Source organism: Varanus komodoensis, unplaced genomic scaffold (genome assembly GCF_004798865.1).
Source record: "Varanus komodoensis strain SLA01 unplaced genomic scaffold, ASM479886v1 scaffold4, whole genome shotgun sequence".
Classification (NCBI taxonomy): domain Eukaryota; kingdom Metazoa; phylum Chordata; class Lepidosauria; order Squamata; family Varanidae; genus Varanus; species Varanus komodoensis.
Window position 1 is genome coordinate 13,274,868 of NW_025335941.1, and position 19,396 is coordinate 13,294,263.

Genomic DNA, 19,396 nt, shown 5'->3' on the forward strand with positions numbered 1-19,396 from the left:
TGCATCCAGGCATGCTTCCAGGTTGAGTGCAGACACATTCTGAACAGGTCCTCTCTCTACATCCTGAACTCAGGAACTGCTCACGAACAGCACCTTCATCTTGTTGGGTTTCAGGGTTGGTTTATCAGCTCCTCATCCAAACCACTGCTTCCTAATTATATTGGTTTCTCAACAATCTAAGGAAATTGGATGTGTAGATATACTAACTTTATATATTGCTGATATAGTGGTATTGCAGTGAATAACAGCTGAATGCCATCTGTTAAATTAAAGCAAACTGCTGCAACTGTACATAATTGGAATGTAAACTGCAAACCTATTCACACTTCCTTGACAATATGTTCCATTGAAGTGGTAATCATCTGAGAGAATTTGCATAGGATTGAGATGATTTAGAAGCAAGCAGTTATAGTCTAAATTATACCTATTTAAAAGTGCATGCCACCATATGATTCAGACATAAATCTCCTATATTGAAATTGATGCTTTCAGTACAAAATAGCAGTTTGCTCAAATGCTAATATATTTAAGAAATGACCATGCTAATCTGAAAACGTGCTGGTCAGGCCCCCCCCCCCCCCCCATATAGCCTTATGCTTGGTTACAAGAGGTGAGCAGAGCTGGCAAGGACATGACACTTTGAAGGGCATTCATTTATTGGTCACCATGAGACAGTGATGACTTAAGAGCACATATTTACATATTTACACTTAACATATTGTGCAAAACTGATAGGGCTTCTTTTAAGAGACTCATAGAGCTTGGCCAGCGGTCCCCAACACAGTGTATGCAGGGTCCTCTTCTTCCTGCCCCCTTCAAAGATTTGGCTTTAATATAAAATGTGAAAAAATAGAGGCCAGACTCATTCATGTTCCTGAACCTTCTGCTGCAAGAGAAGAACTGTTTTTTGATGCTACCAAATCTCCCTTTCACACAGACCTTTGTTCTCTGTTTCTTTGCTCCCAGCCTCTTTTCTAATTCTTTCTCTTTCCTATACCCTCTTGACTTGCTAATTCTCTCCCTCTCCCAGCCTCTAGCTTTCACTATTTCTCCTCACCACCAACTCTTCTTTTCATTTGCTAGACAGGACATTATATGATTATGTAGAGTCTATATTCCAGTCCTAAGAACATTTTAACCCTGCCTAAATCCTGCTTTAAAATTTGACCTTACTTTAGACAACTTTTGCCCATTTAAATAGATCCAGATAGTCAGTCTCATCTAAGTGCCTGAAGTTGGTTGGCCACTACCTGCTCAATAACTTTGCCCAGGAAGGGAATATTTGTCACTGGCCTGAAGTTGTTGGGATCTTCTCCATCCAGAGAGGGCTTCTTAAGGAGTGGCCTCACCAGTGCCTCTTTCAGGTGGCACAGGACCACACCCTTTGTAATGGAGGCATTAAGCACCTCCCTGGCCCAGCCAGCTGTTTTCTTTTTGATGTTTTTTGTTTCTAAGTTTAACCAAGAGGGACAAGGGTTTAGAATAGAGGTAGCTGCATGAACATATCCAAGCACCTTGTCACAGAAACAGAGCAAGTCAGAAGGGGCCTCCCGGGCCATCTAGTCTGTCATCATCCTGAAGCTGCACCAACTAAAATTCATTCAATAAAACTGGCTCAAGCTATGCTGTGGGAACCTCACCAGAGTCAACTGCTGTAACACTGGAGTCCGAGCCCTGGCAGATGCAAGAGGTTTTCCTCTGTGAGAACCTGTTGAGCTTGTTGCGGTGGCTCTCAGTTGGGTCTACAATGCTCTTGGGGCCAGAATGTAATAGGCCTTGAATGACCCTGAAAAGTTCTACTGGGTGGCAAATAGAAGATTGCATAGAGGCAGAGAGATGTTGTTTCTTTGCCACTCTCACTGCCCCTAAGTATAGCTGAGTATAAGCACATACCAAGGCTCAGTTGCCACCACTAGGAGTTTTCCTCCATTTGCAAACAGTGCAGGTAGGGAGTCTGTTGTTGAGCAGCAGGGTGAGTGATACATCAACACAATCTGTCCCACTGGCTCAGTGTTTGATGCAAGCACTCCAGACCAGTACTCAGACAAGTAGGGAGCCTGCAGAGATAGACTGAATCCTTAAAGACCTCCACCTACCCAGCACTCAGGTCTACCTTGATGCTGAACCAAATCCTTGGTTGGGCACAACTAGGAGAAACTAACTTCTCCCTGTTTGTCCACCTAGATCTAGGTTACACATGCCAGATTGGCCACCTCATCCACAATTAGATCATGAATGGGAGAGGTCTTATTATATACTGATCTGGCATTAAGGAACAGCACCTGGAGATCCAGACCTGCAGATCCAAAGGCAAGTTGATAAGGAAACCAACCATCAAGCTTGTGGGTACAAGGAGGGTCGGGACACAGCACAGGCAATAACTCTCTAGGCCAGGGGTCCTCAAACTTTTTCAGTGGGGCCAGTTGAAAAGTGCCAGCGGCACGCATGGGCCAGCATGGGGATGGGGTGTGCACATGCATGCGGGGTAAGGCAGGGGCGCGGCAATGCAGTGGTGGGCACGCATTGCAGCAGCTTGCTTGCTTGGAGATCATTTTCTCCAAATGAGTCGCCGCCTCCCTGCACGCACGGCGAGGCAGGGGCGGGTGGGCGCGGGGCAAGTCCAAAATCTCAGGCAGGCCAGATCCAGCCTGTAGGCCGTAGGTTGAGGACCCATCCTCTAGGCCATGTTCTCTTCACATGGTTAGTCTTCCTCCTAATGCTGTATCTTTCTCTACCTGTCACTATGCTGATGTGGCTCCCCAAGTTTCCCCCACTTGGCCCATATCCTCCAACCCAGGTGCACATTCAGGTGCTATGGTGGGAATAGTCCCCCACCAAGGGCCTGCAAGGTCCAGTGCTAAGGGGAAGTTGCATATCGTTCCCAGGTTGCAGGTCACAGGTTTCAAGCTACAGGGCAAGAGCCCTTTGGCTCATGTCCGCAGCAATCTGGAAGGCTATTATACCTGCAGAAGTGGCAGAACAGTCAGTGCTGGTCCCCAGGTGGAAGCACTTCTCCCCTTTTCCTGGCCCCAGCAACCTTCCAGTCACTCCCCAGCAACCTGGAGACTGTTAGACCTGCAAAAGTGGCAGAAGAAACAGTTTAATGTTATAAGCCACATCCTCTATGGCAGCTATATTGTTGGGGCTCCCAGAGCAATTTTGCAAATTCCTAAATGGGCCTGTAGGGATCCCAAACTATATAACCTGCTTTTAAAAAAAAATTACTTTTTTACATAGGGCTAGCTCGCATATGATAGTCAAATACTTCTTATCTCTGTGATTACTATTATCACCATGCCAGTAGAAATGGCTGTGAGCTGCCTGTTCTGTATAGTCTAGTTCAAACTGGACATATGAGCATCAATTCCAATTATAAATAATAATTCCTAAACTTGGTAAGAAAAGAAGTATAAATGCTTATACTATGCAATGTGAACTCAGTTTTAAAGTTATCATTTCTCAAAATTTTAAAGGCTGGTTTTCAAGGGAATTCACCTGATAAAGAAGTCTTTATCTTACTTTGCACAACTGTTGCATCAGTCCTACCTGTCTCCAACATCCCCAGATTTTCCATGTAAGGATATAATGTTGTAATTGCTTGTACAGCAGTCCAAATTGTGGTTCTTAGATTACTAGTTGGGGAAGGAGAGGCTCATCCCCATCATGAGGGATTACATCTTTTGAATTTAGAGTTATGCATAATATTCAAACTTGCTGCCCATGTGTAGATGTGCTGAAAATGTAGGAACTTAATGTTGGTGTGCTTTCTGAGCTTGATGGCAAGTTTTTCAAGAGAAAACTTAGGTCCCTAAATACTGTTTCATTTGTAAGGTAGGCTTTGGATGATGGTTAGTCTGTGTGTGCAGAATTACCAGCAGAAGAAAGCTACAGTTTAAAAGCAGAAAGAAAGAACAACAAAGTTTATGAATAAATTAGATTGTTGGCACATCATTCAAATCCCGAGTGTATAGAGAGCTACTTTGAATTTTGTAAACATTAAAATGCATACTATAATTAAAATACTGTTTTTACATTTATTTGGGGTGGGAAGCATAGCAGGTTTTTTTTTATTTAGCCATAGGACTTTTCAAGTTATTGAGAAAAGATTGGCACATACAGAGCAAAGTATGGCTCATAAGCCATAACTAGCAAGGTGAATTGTACTATCACTCATCAGTGCCAGATGAATTACACTGTAAAATTAAATGAAAATAAAGCCATTGAAAAATGCATACAATCTGATCCAATCTAAATTGTAGGTTTTATCAGACTAACAGAAAATTAATCTTGGTGAATCCACTGTTTACTGCCTTTTTAAAACACCACAGACAATCAAATTTAAAGCAATTTAATTGTTTAAATTATTTTGTATGTGGGTAGGTATTTATTAGAAGAGGTTCACTGAACCCTTCAATGTAAAGTGTTCCAGGATGTTTTTAAAAGATATATAATGGGATATTAATACTCCCTCAAGTGTACAATCCAAAAGACATGAGGTATGAAGAGAATGGACTGGGAGGCAGAAGGACAAACAAAATTCAGGCACTAGTTTTTAGCTACAAAAACAAAATAATAAAGTAACCATTCATAAGGATTCTTCCCACAGTAATTGTTCCCATGGGGAGCAGTGGGAGGGGAGATTGGGAGAGAATAGCTGGAGCAAGTTCTAATGAGCATCTTGTAAACCAAAAGGATCTAGAACTACTTTTCATTATTCCCTTCTGCAGATAACAGCAACATGTAAAAAGTAGAATATAATAATGGTTTCTCAAAAGCTACTAAAATAGCTGAATTTATTTATAAAAAACAAAGCCATAATGAACTGTGAACTAATTTGTGTAAAAAGAGGGGGGAAATGTTGGTTTTCCCCTTGGTTTACCAGAACAGGTAAACTAACTGGGCAAGAAACCAATCTTTCTCATTTTCCAAATTACTGGCAAAGTAAATAAACAACTAGACCTTAGCCTCTGTACTCAGAATCAAATTAAAGTAATTGTACTTTTTTTTTTTTTTTTTTTTTTTTTTTTTGCTGCTAGCACCATAGCCGCCAAGAGGCCAGGGTTCTTTTGGGCAGCTGCACGCAGAAGCAGTCTGCTTATGAAGTTTCTTAAAGTGTGGGGAGGGGAGGAAAGGAGAGGAGAGAAGAGCTACTGTAATGGATGAAACATGTCAAAGGAAGCAGAGGCAAATTTTTCACATTCATTTTTCTTGTTAATATTCTTGCATATTAGTGATTGTTTTTAATGTTGGATGGTAGTGTTTTTTGTATTTTATATCTTTTACAGAAGTTCTGTAGCAAATATATTTGATTCTATAGTAGCTCTTTAGCAGACTAATTCTTGCATTTTTAATATTTGTTATATATGGCAGTCGTTTATACATTTTGTTATTAAAGAATACTGTTTGGATTTGTTTGGTCGTTGTGTGCCATCTTATCACTATTTCTTTTATATCCTTCTTTCTTTTACAATAATAATACTTGCAGGGCAAGAAAAATCATTCAGAATTAAAGTTTGATGACATGTAGTTTGAAGACATGATATAAGGGCACCAATCAGGAGAACATTTTATAACACAGGAATTTCTTTGTATTTCCATTGTAGCTGTGAAATGCTGGATTGGGAAGTTAACTTTAAACTTGACATATGAGTTGGCTTTTTAGTATATGGTGGAAATGTCTGGGTTTAAACCACCTTTATAATTTTTGTTCTGCTTTTTTGGGCACCTATTACTGACTCTTGGAAAAGACCACTGCATAAAGGCAAGGGTGCATTTTAATGTTTTGTTTTCTAATCAATTATTTTCAGTGAATTGCTAGTATTAGTTCAGATACTGAAACTGAGACCAGATGTTAGAGTTTATCAGCAGCAACTTGTGTTTGCCCCACTTTACTTTTATTGGTTGTCATCTGATTTGGATTTCTATTCATAGACAAACAAGTCTAATTTTGTACTTCCAATGTGAAATAAAATGTTATCCCAAGTTTCTATTTCAATTCAGTATGAATAGAAATACTAAATGTACCATGTTTAAACAATATATGAGAAACATATCTGAGAAATATGCCTTATATTATACAGAGAATACAGAGATTGAACATTAATAATGAACTATTGTGGTATCACATTATTTTATCATTTCAATTATTTTTATAGATTGGGTAGCTCAGTGTGTCTAAGGATTATTGGTTGACCCTCAATATTGTAATTATAGAAATTACTATTGTTAGTACCTTATGGGGGAAACTGACCATATATAATTCTTGTTATAAATGTATGAGTTCTGAGAAGAACAAGTATACACTTCTTCTAAAAGCATTTTGAGTGTTTTATATAGTATCTTGGAATGATTTAGAAAAAAAATTAATTTAGAATCCATCTTTGATTCAACCATAAATACTTAAAAATACAATGTGATATGTATTATCCTGGAATATAGAACATAGAACATTAATTTTGCATCTTTGTAAAGATGTTTGAATTTCTGAGTTGTGGCACAGTTTGGATTACACAACATAATCCTTTCTCCAATATTGTAGAGAATACATTCTCTGCATGGTTCACTAAAATTTCAAGCCTGTATGCAGAGTATGTTGTAAATAATTATTACAAAAGTAGTTGAGATCTGATAGCAGCTTTAGTTCTGCTATGCTAGAATTTTTAATCCTGTAAATGAGGAAAGGCAACCAGAAGTTGTCCTTCATTATCGCTTTGGCATATCATTACAACAGTGCTCACTTGGTATGCTTTATGAAACAGTTATCATAAACATGCAGTATTTTCCTTTTTTGTTTTGTTCTTGGGGGAGGGGGTTGGACAAAACCCCGCATGTTTAATACAAATAGCTTGATGCACGCTTATGACTATTAAAGTAGCTTCTGACTTGGGAAGTGTTGTGAGATTTGTTTCATTTTGTCTTGCGCTTCCAGTATGCATCTTCACATGATATCAAAATTTGCATTTTGCTGTTTAATCCTGAATTTATGCAGTAGCACTTACATATTAATTTATATCTAAACTTAAAGCTTCAGCAGGCGTAGAAAAGGTAGCTATTCCAGTGCTGGGATCATGAAGTAGCCAATCTAATGTGTGTTAAAATAGTAAAGAAACTATGGAGATGAATACACAGATGTAGTTTTGCAAGTTCACATTAAAAATAACTCATAATGGAGAGGGGGCAGGAAATGTATGGAAAAAGAAACGATGCAAGACTTCTTTCCCAGACCGAATGATTGTTACTCCATAATACAGTGTGTCCCTTCATTCCAGAAGCCCTAAAAGTGGGCTGAAAAAGAAGCATAGGTGACAGATTGCAAAATATGTTACATACAAAATATTTGTACAGTGATAATATTCTGATTGTTCAAAATCCTGTCATTTGAATATATTCACAGTTATATAAAAAGGTATTGAATAGTCTGTTTCATTTTAAACTTTGCTATAATGAATCTCTCTTGTTATTGTTCAATGTGCTTAACACAAGAATTACACTAGAAAATGCCCAAATAAAGGGATTTATGCAAGAGTTAATCTAATTTAATCAAAAACAAGTTCTGTATTTAAATTCCTGGTATTCTATAATATTAATGGCATTACAATAAACCATTTCTATTGTTCCTTCTTCTCTTTGGCACTTTGTTGGGCTATGCTTCCAGAAAATGTGTTATGATGTATTTGCAACCATATTCTATCATGAGAATGTTTTTAAAACACAATTCTAAAATGTATATTGCCATTCTGAATTGTTCTATGACAAGTTACTATCTCTGTACTTTAGTAAAAGTTTCAGTATTCATGTAGCTTTTCAATGACAAATAGCTTTTTCATTACTGTGAAATGCTGTTATATTTTGCTTAAATACCTATGGCAAATTTAATCCTGTATGGCGACAAGTCTGTACTCTTTGTGACTGCAAGAGACATCACTGAAAGATTGCCAAAATGTTTTAATTGTCTAAAATCAAGGTATGGGTTTGAACATATAACACAGGTTATGTGCTATTTCTACTTGGCAAAATGAATAGTTATGAAAAGTTGAACAGAAATTCGCATTTGCTTTCATTTTAAAGTACTACTCTTACAAATACCAGAGAATTTTTTTCAATAGACTTTGGACATCGCTGACATGAATATGTTCTCACTTTGTATGAAACTGGTTTTTATGCATGAACGGTATTAATTTTTTATAATGTATGTTTTCAGCTTAGGATGATGTTTAGCCTTTTGACCTAACCACTTTCTTACAATAAACAGTTTGTTGATGAGAGCAGCTGGTAGGAAGATTGCTTCCAGACTGTTCTTACAGCACTAAGTGAGAGAAAGTAAACCAGAGTGCACCTTAAAAAGACCAGACACAGCATAATAATCTTTACTATGATTGTGTTATGTTAACATCAACATATTTATGCATTGTAATACCACCTAGCACAATGTAAAATAGTATAGGCTTGAAAAATAGTCCATTGGAAAGACAGTTACATTTACAAAGAATATGAAGCAGAACTCCAGTGTAGTTTGGCTTGCTAATAAACTCTGGTTGAGACTTCCTCCTGAAGTATGAAATTGACCTGTTTAGTTGGAAAGGTACACTCAAAAGTATGTCCCATTAAGTTCAATGAACCTTACTCTTAGGAATTTTTTATAAGACACCCTAGCTTAGAGATATTTCCCAATATTGGGAGTATTGGAGTGAGTGTTTGGGCCCTCTACTTAATTCTACATTAATTTCTAATGGCAGCCAATGCATGGTGACTTTGTGCATATGTGACATTGTGAAACGTATATTGATCATGAAGAATCTGCTATATGTGAAAATAGTAATTAGTTATAGCTTGTATTTTGGGAAATCTTATAAACTAAACTTCTTGCATTGTAGTTATATTTTCTGCATACACTGAATTTTAAGACTTGAGGGCTGATGTTTGCCCTGCATTTCACTATATACATGGATCTTATTTATTTATTTAAAATTTAACCTGGAGAAAGCTGTGGTATGCTGTCCAGGTTAGGCTCACAAATTTATCTAGGTTTGCTTCTCCTTCTGAGAGAAAGCCTCTTTCAGAGGTCTTTATTTAATCATTAAAAGTAAATATATGCTGCCTTTCTGAAACAAACTGAAGATATACAAAAATTCAAAATGTAGAATTGTTGGATTAAAAAATTAAAAACGTTAAAACAGTTATGTAAACCAAGTTAGAAGATGGGAATCAGGCACAGCTCCAGGGGAGGTATATTCCAGAATCTAGAAGCCAGACAAGAGAAAAGCATTTTCTATTTGCCCAGTTAGGCAGGCCTATGCACGAAAGAGTGTTTTCAGTGGATTTCTCCTAATGATTTTAATAACCCTAACCCTTTCCCACCCTCATGCCCTCCATGTGCTTTGGGCTACCACAACCAACTTTGGTCATGTTGGAAACTAATACTGTGTATGGGTTGTGCCTATCCTATGCCCTGCCAGCAAGAGCCGAGCAGGGCAAAAGAAAGATAAGAACATAAAAACCATTTTGGGTCGGACCAAATATCCATCTAGGCACTCTATACACATAGTAGCAAACCTGCTGACTGCATGATGCCTCAAGCAGGATAGATGCAAGATCTTTGCTTGCCAAACTCTTCAGCAACTGGTGTATGCAGGCAAGCCATCTTTGGTAAAGGAGGTAGCAAATAGCCAGTAAGGCTAGTAGCCACTGATAGCCTCCTTCACAAATGTGTCCAATCCCTTTTAAAGCCATCCAAATTGTTGGCCATTGACACTTCCATGGTAGCTCATTCCATAGTTTAATTATACATTGTGTGAATAAATACTTGTTTCATTTGTCCTAAACTTCCCATCAATCAGAGACAATTTCACCTCTGTTCTTCCAGTTCAAATACAAAAAGTAGCTGTAGGTCATTGGACCTGACTAGCTGAATTACCTTTCAGTAGGAGGGAACTAGAGAGGCCATAGTATACTGTGTATCTGGCCTGTCCCTTCGCTTCTAACAGCACATCCTCTTTGCTTCCTTTTCAATTGTGATGTTGCAAGAGAAGCTTTCTTTTGCACTTGTAGCTCTGTCTGTGCTCACAAAGGAAGAGATCTGCAGCATCCTATGGTGCCCCGGATGCTATCTAAGAGGTACAGGGTTGCTCTTGAAATTTTAAAAAAAAAATCTCATCTGATTGCTGGCATCATACCCAGATGTAACTGTTTTTTGTTGGCAGGCAACTTTTCCCCCCATTGTCACTTTCAAGTATTGCCTGTATTAGTTACTGATGTTGCCACCTTTCTGCCAGCCAACATTAGATTCTATTGCTACCATTTTAGAAGAAAAGTTGTTTCTTTTGGATTGGAAGAATGATGTGGATGATCTCCAAAGGACATTTGACAGTTTCATTTTTATATGTCTGGGTGTAATATAGCAAGTAAAGTATGTACAGCATTTTAATGTTTTCGTAATATTGAGCCCCAGAATGTCGTTCTTTTTTAAAGTCATTATGAATAAATGTATACCCCTTTCTAAATTTCAGAAGGGTGATGCTTGAACCAAACTTTAAACATGTGAAAATAGGCTACAAAAGTAACAGTTTAGTTATATGAAGGTGTGATGTCTATAAAAATAACCATGTTAGAAATGGGTTATTCATAGTCTTAACTAAACTACAGCAATTTTGCCTTTGCATATAGTCCTCAACTGGCAGTTAACAAATTTTAATAAACACATGGTCTTACAAAATTTACTTTAAGTTCAAGTGAAATGTCTCCTAAGTTTTATAGATTCTTACCTGTGTTTCTAAAAGCTTGAAAGTATTGGTTATAACAAGGATTCCATATCTGAACTGGAAGTCAGCAGTGATCTCCTCTATAAAAGTTAAAATTAAAAATGTTTATGTTTTTATGGGGTTTATACTTTTAGATGAGCATTTCCTAAATTCTGGAAAGTTAGCCTCCTTTCAGGCAATGAAAATGAAGCTCCATAATTTAAATTGATTTTACACCCTATTTTGGTGTGTGGAAATGTCATAAACATTTGATAATTTGAATTCATACTTTGAAAAACCTTTATTAGTTTTAACAAGTTAAGATTTGGTGCTTTATTACCAATAGACTGTAAATGTATATTCTAGTTTTCCAACTCGCTGTTGGAGTGCTCCAAATTGTCTTCCAGTGGTCTTTCCTTACAAAATTCCAGGTGGGTGTTTACAAAGCTTAAATTATTTTTCATGTAAACCTCAGTGCTGTTATTAGTATCTCCTCCAGATGTTTTGGTCTCCAACCCCCAGAATTCTTAACCATTTGGTATGTTGACTGGGGCTGGCGGGAGATAAGGTCCAAAATTTCTGGAGAGCAGCATTTATAGGAAGCCTGAGTTAGATAACTGTCACTGCCAATTGCCTTCACAGTGAAATGATCATGAAACTGCTGCATGCTGAATTATTCAGACCAATATTGATATTGGCCTTGATCATATATAAAAGTTGTATCCAGTTTGAAAGCTAAGATGCTTCAAAATTTTTCAGAGCAAGCTTCTGCAAATTAAATAGCTTTGGCTTTCTTCCTGCCACAGAAGCAGGGCAACATATTGGGTCTGTATGGTTATGTTATGTTATGTTATGAAAGATCCTTCCAACTTTATTTATACAATTGCAATTATGTTTTCATTTATACAATCATGGGGGAATTTTCTCCTTTTCCATTACAGTCAGTGTAGTATGCGCTGAGAGAACTATCAAGGTGAACCTATTGTCATCTAACTTTCCTCTTGAATGGTTAATATGTACAGTAGATGCACTAATATGAAATAGTCACAGATGAACTTACGGGATGAAAAATAGTATCAGTTGCATTAATAATCAAAATGGAAATTGAATCTGAGAAAGCAAAAGAAAGCAAGCAGAATGATAAGTGAGAGCCCTTGCACACAGTGCAAGAAGTGGGGGGCTTCCATGGAACTGTCTATGTTACAAACTGCAGCCTTAGGAATATGTATATTCAAATTGTCTTGAGTGCCCATGGCTGTTTAGGGAGGTTTGCTTCATAGCATGAATAAACTAGTTTGAATATCCAAGTACAAAGAGAAAAGTGGGTGTTTTGTATACATTAAATCACTGCAGAACATTTGGATATATTAAATTAAGATTCCTTGGCAGGGGGTTTGTTTAATACCTTCTTGTTTAAACTGAGGTGCTATTGGCTAATATTCAAGCAATTTGAGGATAGATTAATAGTGATATTAACTTCCATGCAATTTTAACAGCAGAATGCTACCTTCCAAATCATGAAATAGAGATTTGTTATGATAATACTTTTGGGAAAGCTGCAGGTGTGTCTCTAAAACACAATCCAAGCATATACATGCATCTTTAGCTAATTATATTCAATCTAATTTTTAGCCCAAATGGCAACTGATACGTTTCTAGTTCTTTCTTATAATCCAGTCATGGCTCCTGTAATCATTGCCAGGGATTTTAAAGTAGTACCACCACCTCAGTCTCACAATTCTGTGCTTTATGTAGTATTCCTGACAAGCTCTCAAGAGACTATAAGGTCAGATATTTGAACATTAGTACCAACACCTTTCATTTAAGTGGCCACTAGAGGCTGCCACAAACAGCACACATGTCTCAGCCTTAGCTTGTAAATAGTGTTAAGTTCCATGTCTTGGAATCAAAGTAGTTAGATGTTAGGGTGAGCTGGCATTATTTTGATTCACAGACTTTAAAAAAATAGCTAATGGAGGCATATTTGTTCCGTTTTTATCAGTTTCTTTGTATTAAGACCATAAGCCTGATCAGTTTAGTGAAGGAAATATTCTAATGAGTGGGGGAATAGACATGTAATGATGAATTAATGAGACCAACAGGCACTACCTTTTATATAAAAATTATTGGAAGAAGGATGTGATTGAAGGATGGAAATAGTGGTGCTAGGATAGGTTCAGTTTTCCTTCCAAAATCTGCTGTTAGAATACTTTCATCTGTTTAATGTACTTCATTAACTACTTTATGCTGTTACTTGAATACAACAAATTAAATTTTATTTAACTTAATAACTGAAAAAGCTACTTTGAAGCAACATTGTTGGTTTTGTGATTTTAAACTAAAGTATGGTAGAGTTCTTTAAAAAGATTCAGTCTCGCTGTTTTTTTTCTAAGCTACCACCACCTGTTGTGACAGCTGAGGCATTAACACTGATGGACATGAAGTGTCTTTTCATACTCTTTCTTGGTGGTTTTTCTTTCTTTCTTTCTTTCTTTCTTTCTTTCTTTCTTTCTTTCTTTCTTTTTGAAGCAAAAGGCAATTTTGTATAAGTAGTGACATAATGCATGGATGGCTGTTGCATTAAATTTTGGGGCATGAACTGTTTCAAATTGGCCTTAAATTTGGTAGTGCTGATAAGCATGTGTAGACAAAGACATTTTAGAAGTGCCAGTTTTTCAAAAAGATGTGCTCTAAGCTGAAAAGGATATGATTTTTAGCAGGTTGTCATAAATTTTTTGGTTTATATCCAACAGGAGCTCCATAGTTCTTTTTTGGAATGGCTTGGAAGAAATGTGAATGCAGATGGATTAATTAGATCCAGCAAAGTGTCCCTTAAGTTTGTATCATCTTGCAGCAAAGAGATAGAAGTAACACCCTTGTTGATGCCAGTAGTTACTGAAATGGCAGCTTTTTCCTCTGAACATTTCTGCCTGGAGAGGTATAAGGAAAATCTACACACAGAGAAACTTGGAAAAGTGGTTCTCTTTGCTGAAGTTACATCAACCACAATGAATCTCCTTGATGGGTAAGAGTACATACCAGTGATAATTTCACTATGTAGCTATTGTATTTATTGCTTGGCAATAAGAAAAAAGTTCATGCATTCTTATTTAATATTTTATTTACCAATGTTTATAAATTGCTTGCATTAAAAAGACATTTCTTAGTGATATACTGTCAATACATTATAAAACTATAATAAATCCTGAATAAAATTTCATAAGACAGTAGCATGACAACATGGAAGACAAGATCACCACTCTGGGAAAGCTTGTTGGAATGAGGAAGTTTCCCTCTGAAAACTCAGAATAGCCTGTACTTGTCTAGTATTGGTAGAGAGTTCCAGAGAGTGGACACTATGACACTAAGATCCCTATCCCAAGTTATCATGTACCAGACCCCCCCAATATCAATCAAACAGACAAGTAGGAAGGGAATTAAGCATATATACTGCTCTTGAGTTCTTTAAGGGTTTGTAAAGCTTACACCTGGCCCACCAGTAGAGCACCAACCAGTGCAGTTTCCTCACCATAGGTGTAATGTGCAGGGGACTACCCATTCCTTTCATCAACATGGTATTCTGCATCCACTGCAGCTTCTAGAATAATTTGAAGTGCACCCCACATTTTTGAGATTACCAAAATGCCTGAACCACATTGGTTGAGCTATCCATGTTGAGGAATAGTCCGTAGTTGTCATACCACCTGAAGCTGGCAAAAGGCACTCCAGTTAACAGCACAGCATTAGGTCGGAATCACCTCTGGCATAAAGGAGGATGGACTTTTACAGTCCATAGAAGTTCAGAACTGTGAAGTGACGCATCATGTATTTTTCTAAATAATGATTTTTTAAAATATGATTCACTATAATACAGCCCCTCTATATTTTGTGCACTTAAATCTTCTGACATGCAGCTGTCACAGGAAAAGCTTGAATTCATGATATAATAGCTATGCAGCAAGCCATACAAGAATGCAGGTTTTCACATTGCAAGATAGTGGGTTTTTCCCACATGAGATGGCCATGGTAGTAGAGGTTTTGTCTTTCAATGTGATCCTATTTCCAAAATGAGCTTAGGAAACAATGAGCAGGGTAATGTACTGGGTACTTCATTTGGCTGTTTTGATCATCTTAAATTATATTTTCCTTTCTGAAATTAAGTTTTCTTTCTAGCAATAGTTATTTTAAAATTTAGACTCAAATACCCAGTCCCACTCTATTTCAGCCACTGGAGAAGTCCAGACAAAGCATAGTACCCTAGAGCAGGCTTGTATTATGGCCTTGTACCATGGTCCTCCTGGCAGAACTCCTCCTGCAGTCCTTGCACACTTTGCATCCATGTCTGGTTGTCGAAGCTGTGGGGCAGAAACAAATCCTTCATGATATATTTAATACCTGTCTGCTGCTGTGACCGAGTAGTTAGGAAACTGATTATTTGCCATATAGGTTTGAGTTCCAGAAAGTTATCCTGTAACATGACCTTTCCAGGCAAACAAAAGGTGAATGGGGATATTTCAAACTTTTACCATGATGGAGCTTGAATACACATTTGTTGCTTCCCAATCTTTTGCAGTGAACAAATGGATATTACTGCTGTGTGTGTGTGTGTGTGTGTGTGTGTGTGTGCGCACACACACACACACTAATTGCATCTCCCAATTCATCCTCTTGGCTGCTTGGTAAAAGAGTCTTTTCCTCTCTCAGTGGATTTTTGAACCCTTACCCCAGGACAGCTATGTCCTGCATGGAGAACCATGTAGATTCTGATATATGTGAATTATCCTTCCTTCCCTTTTGTGTTGTGATGCAAAACAGTGGTTGTGAAGACCATAAGTGAATTAGAACTTATGCCTTTAGGGATACCTGGGATTGACATGTAGTGGAATTGTTGTTGATGGGGCTGATGGCTTGAGGATGATTTGGTATCATAGTGCATGTTGTGATGACGATGCAGGAGTGAGTGCTGCAGGTATATCTCTCATCATCATGGTATTTATTGACTTCCTCCATGCTTGAATATCAGATGGGTATCAAACAGTCCTTGTCAGGTATACACTGGTAGAGTTTGTTGGGATGCCATGAGTGTTGGTGTCATTTTTCAATTATCTTGTATGTTTTGTTATGTTATTCTCCATCTTTCTTCCAGTGCAAAGACACATCACGAGCTGCTCTGCTGGCATAGTAATGTTGCATCTCCTCGTTCCACATAATATGATCATAGGAGTGCTCCATTAAATAATTGCTCATCTTTTCAGTATTGAATACAAAAGTGGTATTTGTTGTTATACCGAAAAAAATGAAACTTGATACTTGGTATGAATATTTGTGCTATATCTCATTAGACCATGTGGGTTTCAAACCCCATGGCACTGTTTACATAAGCTAGGCATTCACTTTAAGCATATAAGTTAAGTTCTTGGTTGAGTTGTGTAATAAGTGAGCAGTCATTTACGTTCAGTGATACCTAAAATGGAATTGCATTGTTACTTAATTATGGATTTTAAGGGTGTGTTAAATTGTATGATGGTTGCTTTAATATTGAGATAGACTTAAATGAACAATAGGAGACTCAGTTATTTAATTACCTTTGTTGTAGAAAATCCAAACTACTTCCAAACCTATATGAAGTCTTTGGTGTAAGTTTAAGAGATGTGTTTGTATGAATTGTGCCATGTAATTCATCCTTCCATACTAAATGGATAAGTTCTTTAGATGAATAAAGTGTTTCATTCTGTGTGGGATGTTCTAAGTCTTCGGAAAGGTGGTGCAAAATATTAATGCTGATCTAAAGTTATCATAGAAATAGTCTAGAAGAACTTTATAAACATAAATGTACACATGCTGATGAATATGTGAAACTGGTATTCACAGTATTTTTAGGCAAGGCACAAGCCAATGTGTTAGAAAAAAGAATATCCTACAACTCCCAGCATTCCCCGGACAGCCTATGCAGAGTTATAGAATTTTTTCCTGCTAAATATGTATAGGGTAACTTAAGGGTAACATATATTTTAATAGGAGTCATTGTAACTACTGTAGCAGTTTTAGCATCACATTTTTATGTATTCTAGACCAGATGTAAGCAGGTATAAACATGGCCACAACCTGGCTGGGAGATTATTTGTGCTCCCCATGTAGAATTCTTGGAGGGAAAGTGATATATGTATTTATAAATAAACTTATGATCTATCCCATTTGTATGTGAGAAGCTGGGAGAGAGCAAGCAGTGAACTATTGGGATCAGCCAGTTCTCCCGTAGCTCTCAGTCTTGCTTATCACTTCTCTGTCCCTTTCTCTCATTGTTCAATCATAGCACCTAACAGTTGCACTCTTTCCATGACCAAGGATTACACATGAAAGTAATCCAGTTCTTAGTTCCTGTATAAAGGAACCTGTATTTGCCTAGGGAAAGAGTGCACCTGTCAAGTGTCATGACTTAGCAATATGAGAGAAGAGAAAGAATAGAGAAATTGGCTGACCTATCCTTGGTCTCCTGTTATCTCATGTGCTTTGCTCTGGCACAAAAGAAACACATTTAATCTAACTAGATAATCCATGCAATGCTGTTTTTATTTCTTGAGTGTTCATCCTTTCTTTTTTCAAAATAAGCAAAAACTTTTGTAAGAAAAACATTTTTATTTCCCTTTTTTCCATGGTAAGGAGAACTGTAGGAAAAACTCTAGGGTTCAGTTTCACTAAAGTAGCTCAAGTGCCAAGTGTATTTTCAGTGAAAACAACAAACTTTAAATCGTGGGTAGGAAACATGTGACCCTCCCCAGTTGTCACACTACAATTCCCCATATTCCTGGCCATTGACCATTCTGGCTGATGCGTCTGGTAGTAAAAGTCTAAAATTTCTGAGGGACACCAAGTTGAGGAAAGCTGATCTATGGGATTGTGAGTTGAAATAATGCACTGATTATTTGGTGAAACTGCTTGCTTTAGTGGATTAGTCTTGAATGATATGCTTGTTTAAACGGAAAACAAAAATCGCTCAGGGTTTGCAGTACAAACACACACACGTAAGCTGTTTAAGTATGGCTATTAGATATTTCTATTAGTAGCATGAGTTCAGTTTGAGAACTGAAATGCTATTTTAGGAGTATCTGAGGACTTGGATATGGCACTTGGTTCTTGATTAGATGTTTTTTCTTTGAATATCAGAGCCCCCATATGCCATATCATCATTTGGCTCCTCCTCTCAATTTTGAAAGCAGTTCACTATGTAGCACACAGCACTGGTTTCTCTGTGGTGTTTCACACAAACTAAAGTTTAGTATTACAACAATCAGCTGTGAGCCTTGGGCTTCCATGCTTCTCCCCTGCCCTGCTTCTTTTGGCATGGCTGCAAGGAGGAGATTTGAAGCCTTCACTTTAATTTTAGGTTATCCACTTTAGCATTATATAGTTGTTTTATTGAGTCCTAACTTTTTTATTATTAATTATTCTTAGATGTTTTAAATTGAGTTGGGTGTTTTGTACACTAAATAATTTATATTATGATTTTTAATGTTGCATGTTAGATAGTAATCTTTGAACTGCCTGTTGAGCTTTGGCTTTTGACTGGTATACAAATGGAATGACTTAATGAATGGAATGTATGAATTATAGCTACAATATAAACTGTGACTAATTTTGTTTTATTAATTGGGATATGAAATTGGCTTTTTTCTAGTAACCATAGTTAAGATTAGCTGACATTTGTCCAGATATGAATGTCATGCCAAGTGATACTCTGAAACAAAAGCTTCTGAATGTTTGCTCCTTGTGGTCACACTAGAGAGGGGATTGCAAGGGAATTCAAGCCATGCTGCAGTTCATACTTAGAAAAGTAAATCCATCATTTAATATCATGTGTGAACTAAGTTTTTGAGAGGTACAAACACAACATTATACAGAGCTTGTTGTGCACTTTGAATTTTGGCCTAGAGCTATAGGAGAAATATAACAAGCATAGAATTCAGTAAGGATTAAGGTTGTAGTCCTTAGCATATTCATATTTGTCAAAAAAATGTATTCCTCTTTACAGAATTGTTACCAGAGTAATTTCACAAGATAAAAAGAATCCAAGTATGAGTTAGGAATTTAAACACTGTCATGTAATGTTAAGGTTTCCTTTCATAGATTTATTAAGGATTGGGATTAGGGAAACCTTTCAATAAATAAGAGAATGGAATAAAAATTAATTAATGAAATTGTGAGATTTAACTTGAGAATGTAGTTGACATTTAACACTGAGATCTTGCATATATAGCATTTATATTTAATAGGCCTCCATATATTTAAAAGATGAATACCAAACTCTTTATCCCATTCCCCCAAATCTACATATCTCCCCTCCCAAAAAATTAAGAAATAGTAGAAAGTGGGCTGGAACTAATTTAATGGCTGAGTGACCTCACAGTAGAGAAACAGCCGGAGTCTAATAGGGGTCTTTGTCTACATTTCCACTCTAGCTGGTAACTTGCCAGTCAAAAGTCAAGCAAGAGAAACAGGTGGGAACTATTAGACCTGTCATAAAGTTTGAAAAATTGATTCTGGAGTCTAAATGAATAGATTGAACTTGACAGTGTTGTCCTAAAGATTCTAAGAAAAATTGTGTAGTTTAATTTGGAGTCCCTTGATTATTCATTAGTTCTCCAGATGGCCTGTATTGATGT

General features: G+C 37.1%; 1 protein-coding gene across 7 annotated transcripts in view; it reads left to right on the forward strand.

The window, feature by feature from the left end:
* The window catches only part of HLCS (holocarboxylase synthetase), a 126,351-nt gene that overhangs the window by 20,698 nt on the left and 86,257 nt on the right, over window positions 1-19,396 (forward strand). For all 7 annotated transcript variants that reach the window (XM_044441395.1, XM_044441392.1, XM_044441394.1 and 4 more), the window contains exon 6: window positions 13,490-13,761. In XM_044441395.1, the coding sequence (XP_044297330.1) occupies window positions 13,490-13,761 (272 nt within the window). The remainder of the gene's footprint in view (window positions 1-13,489; window positions 13,762-19,396) is intronic.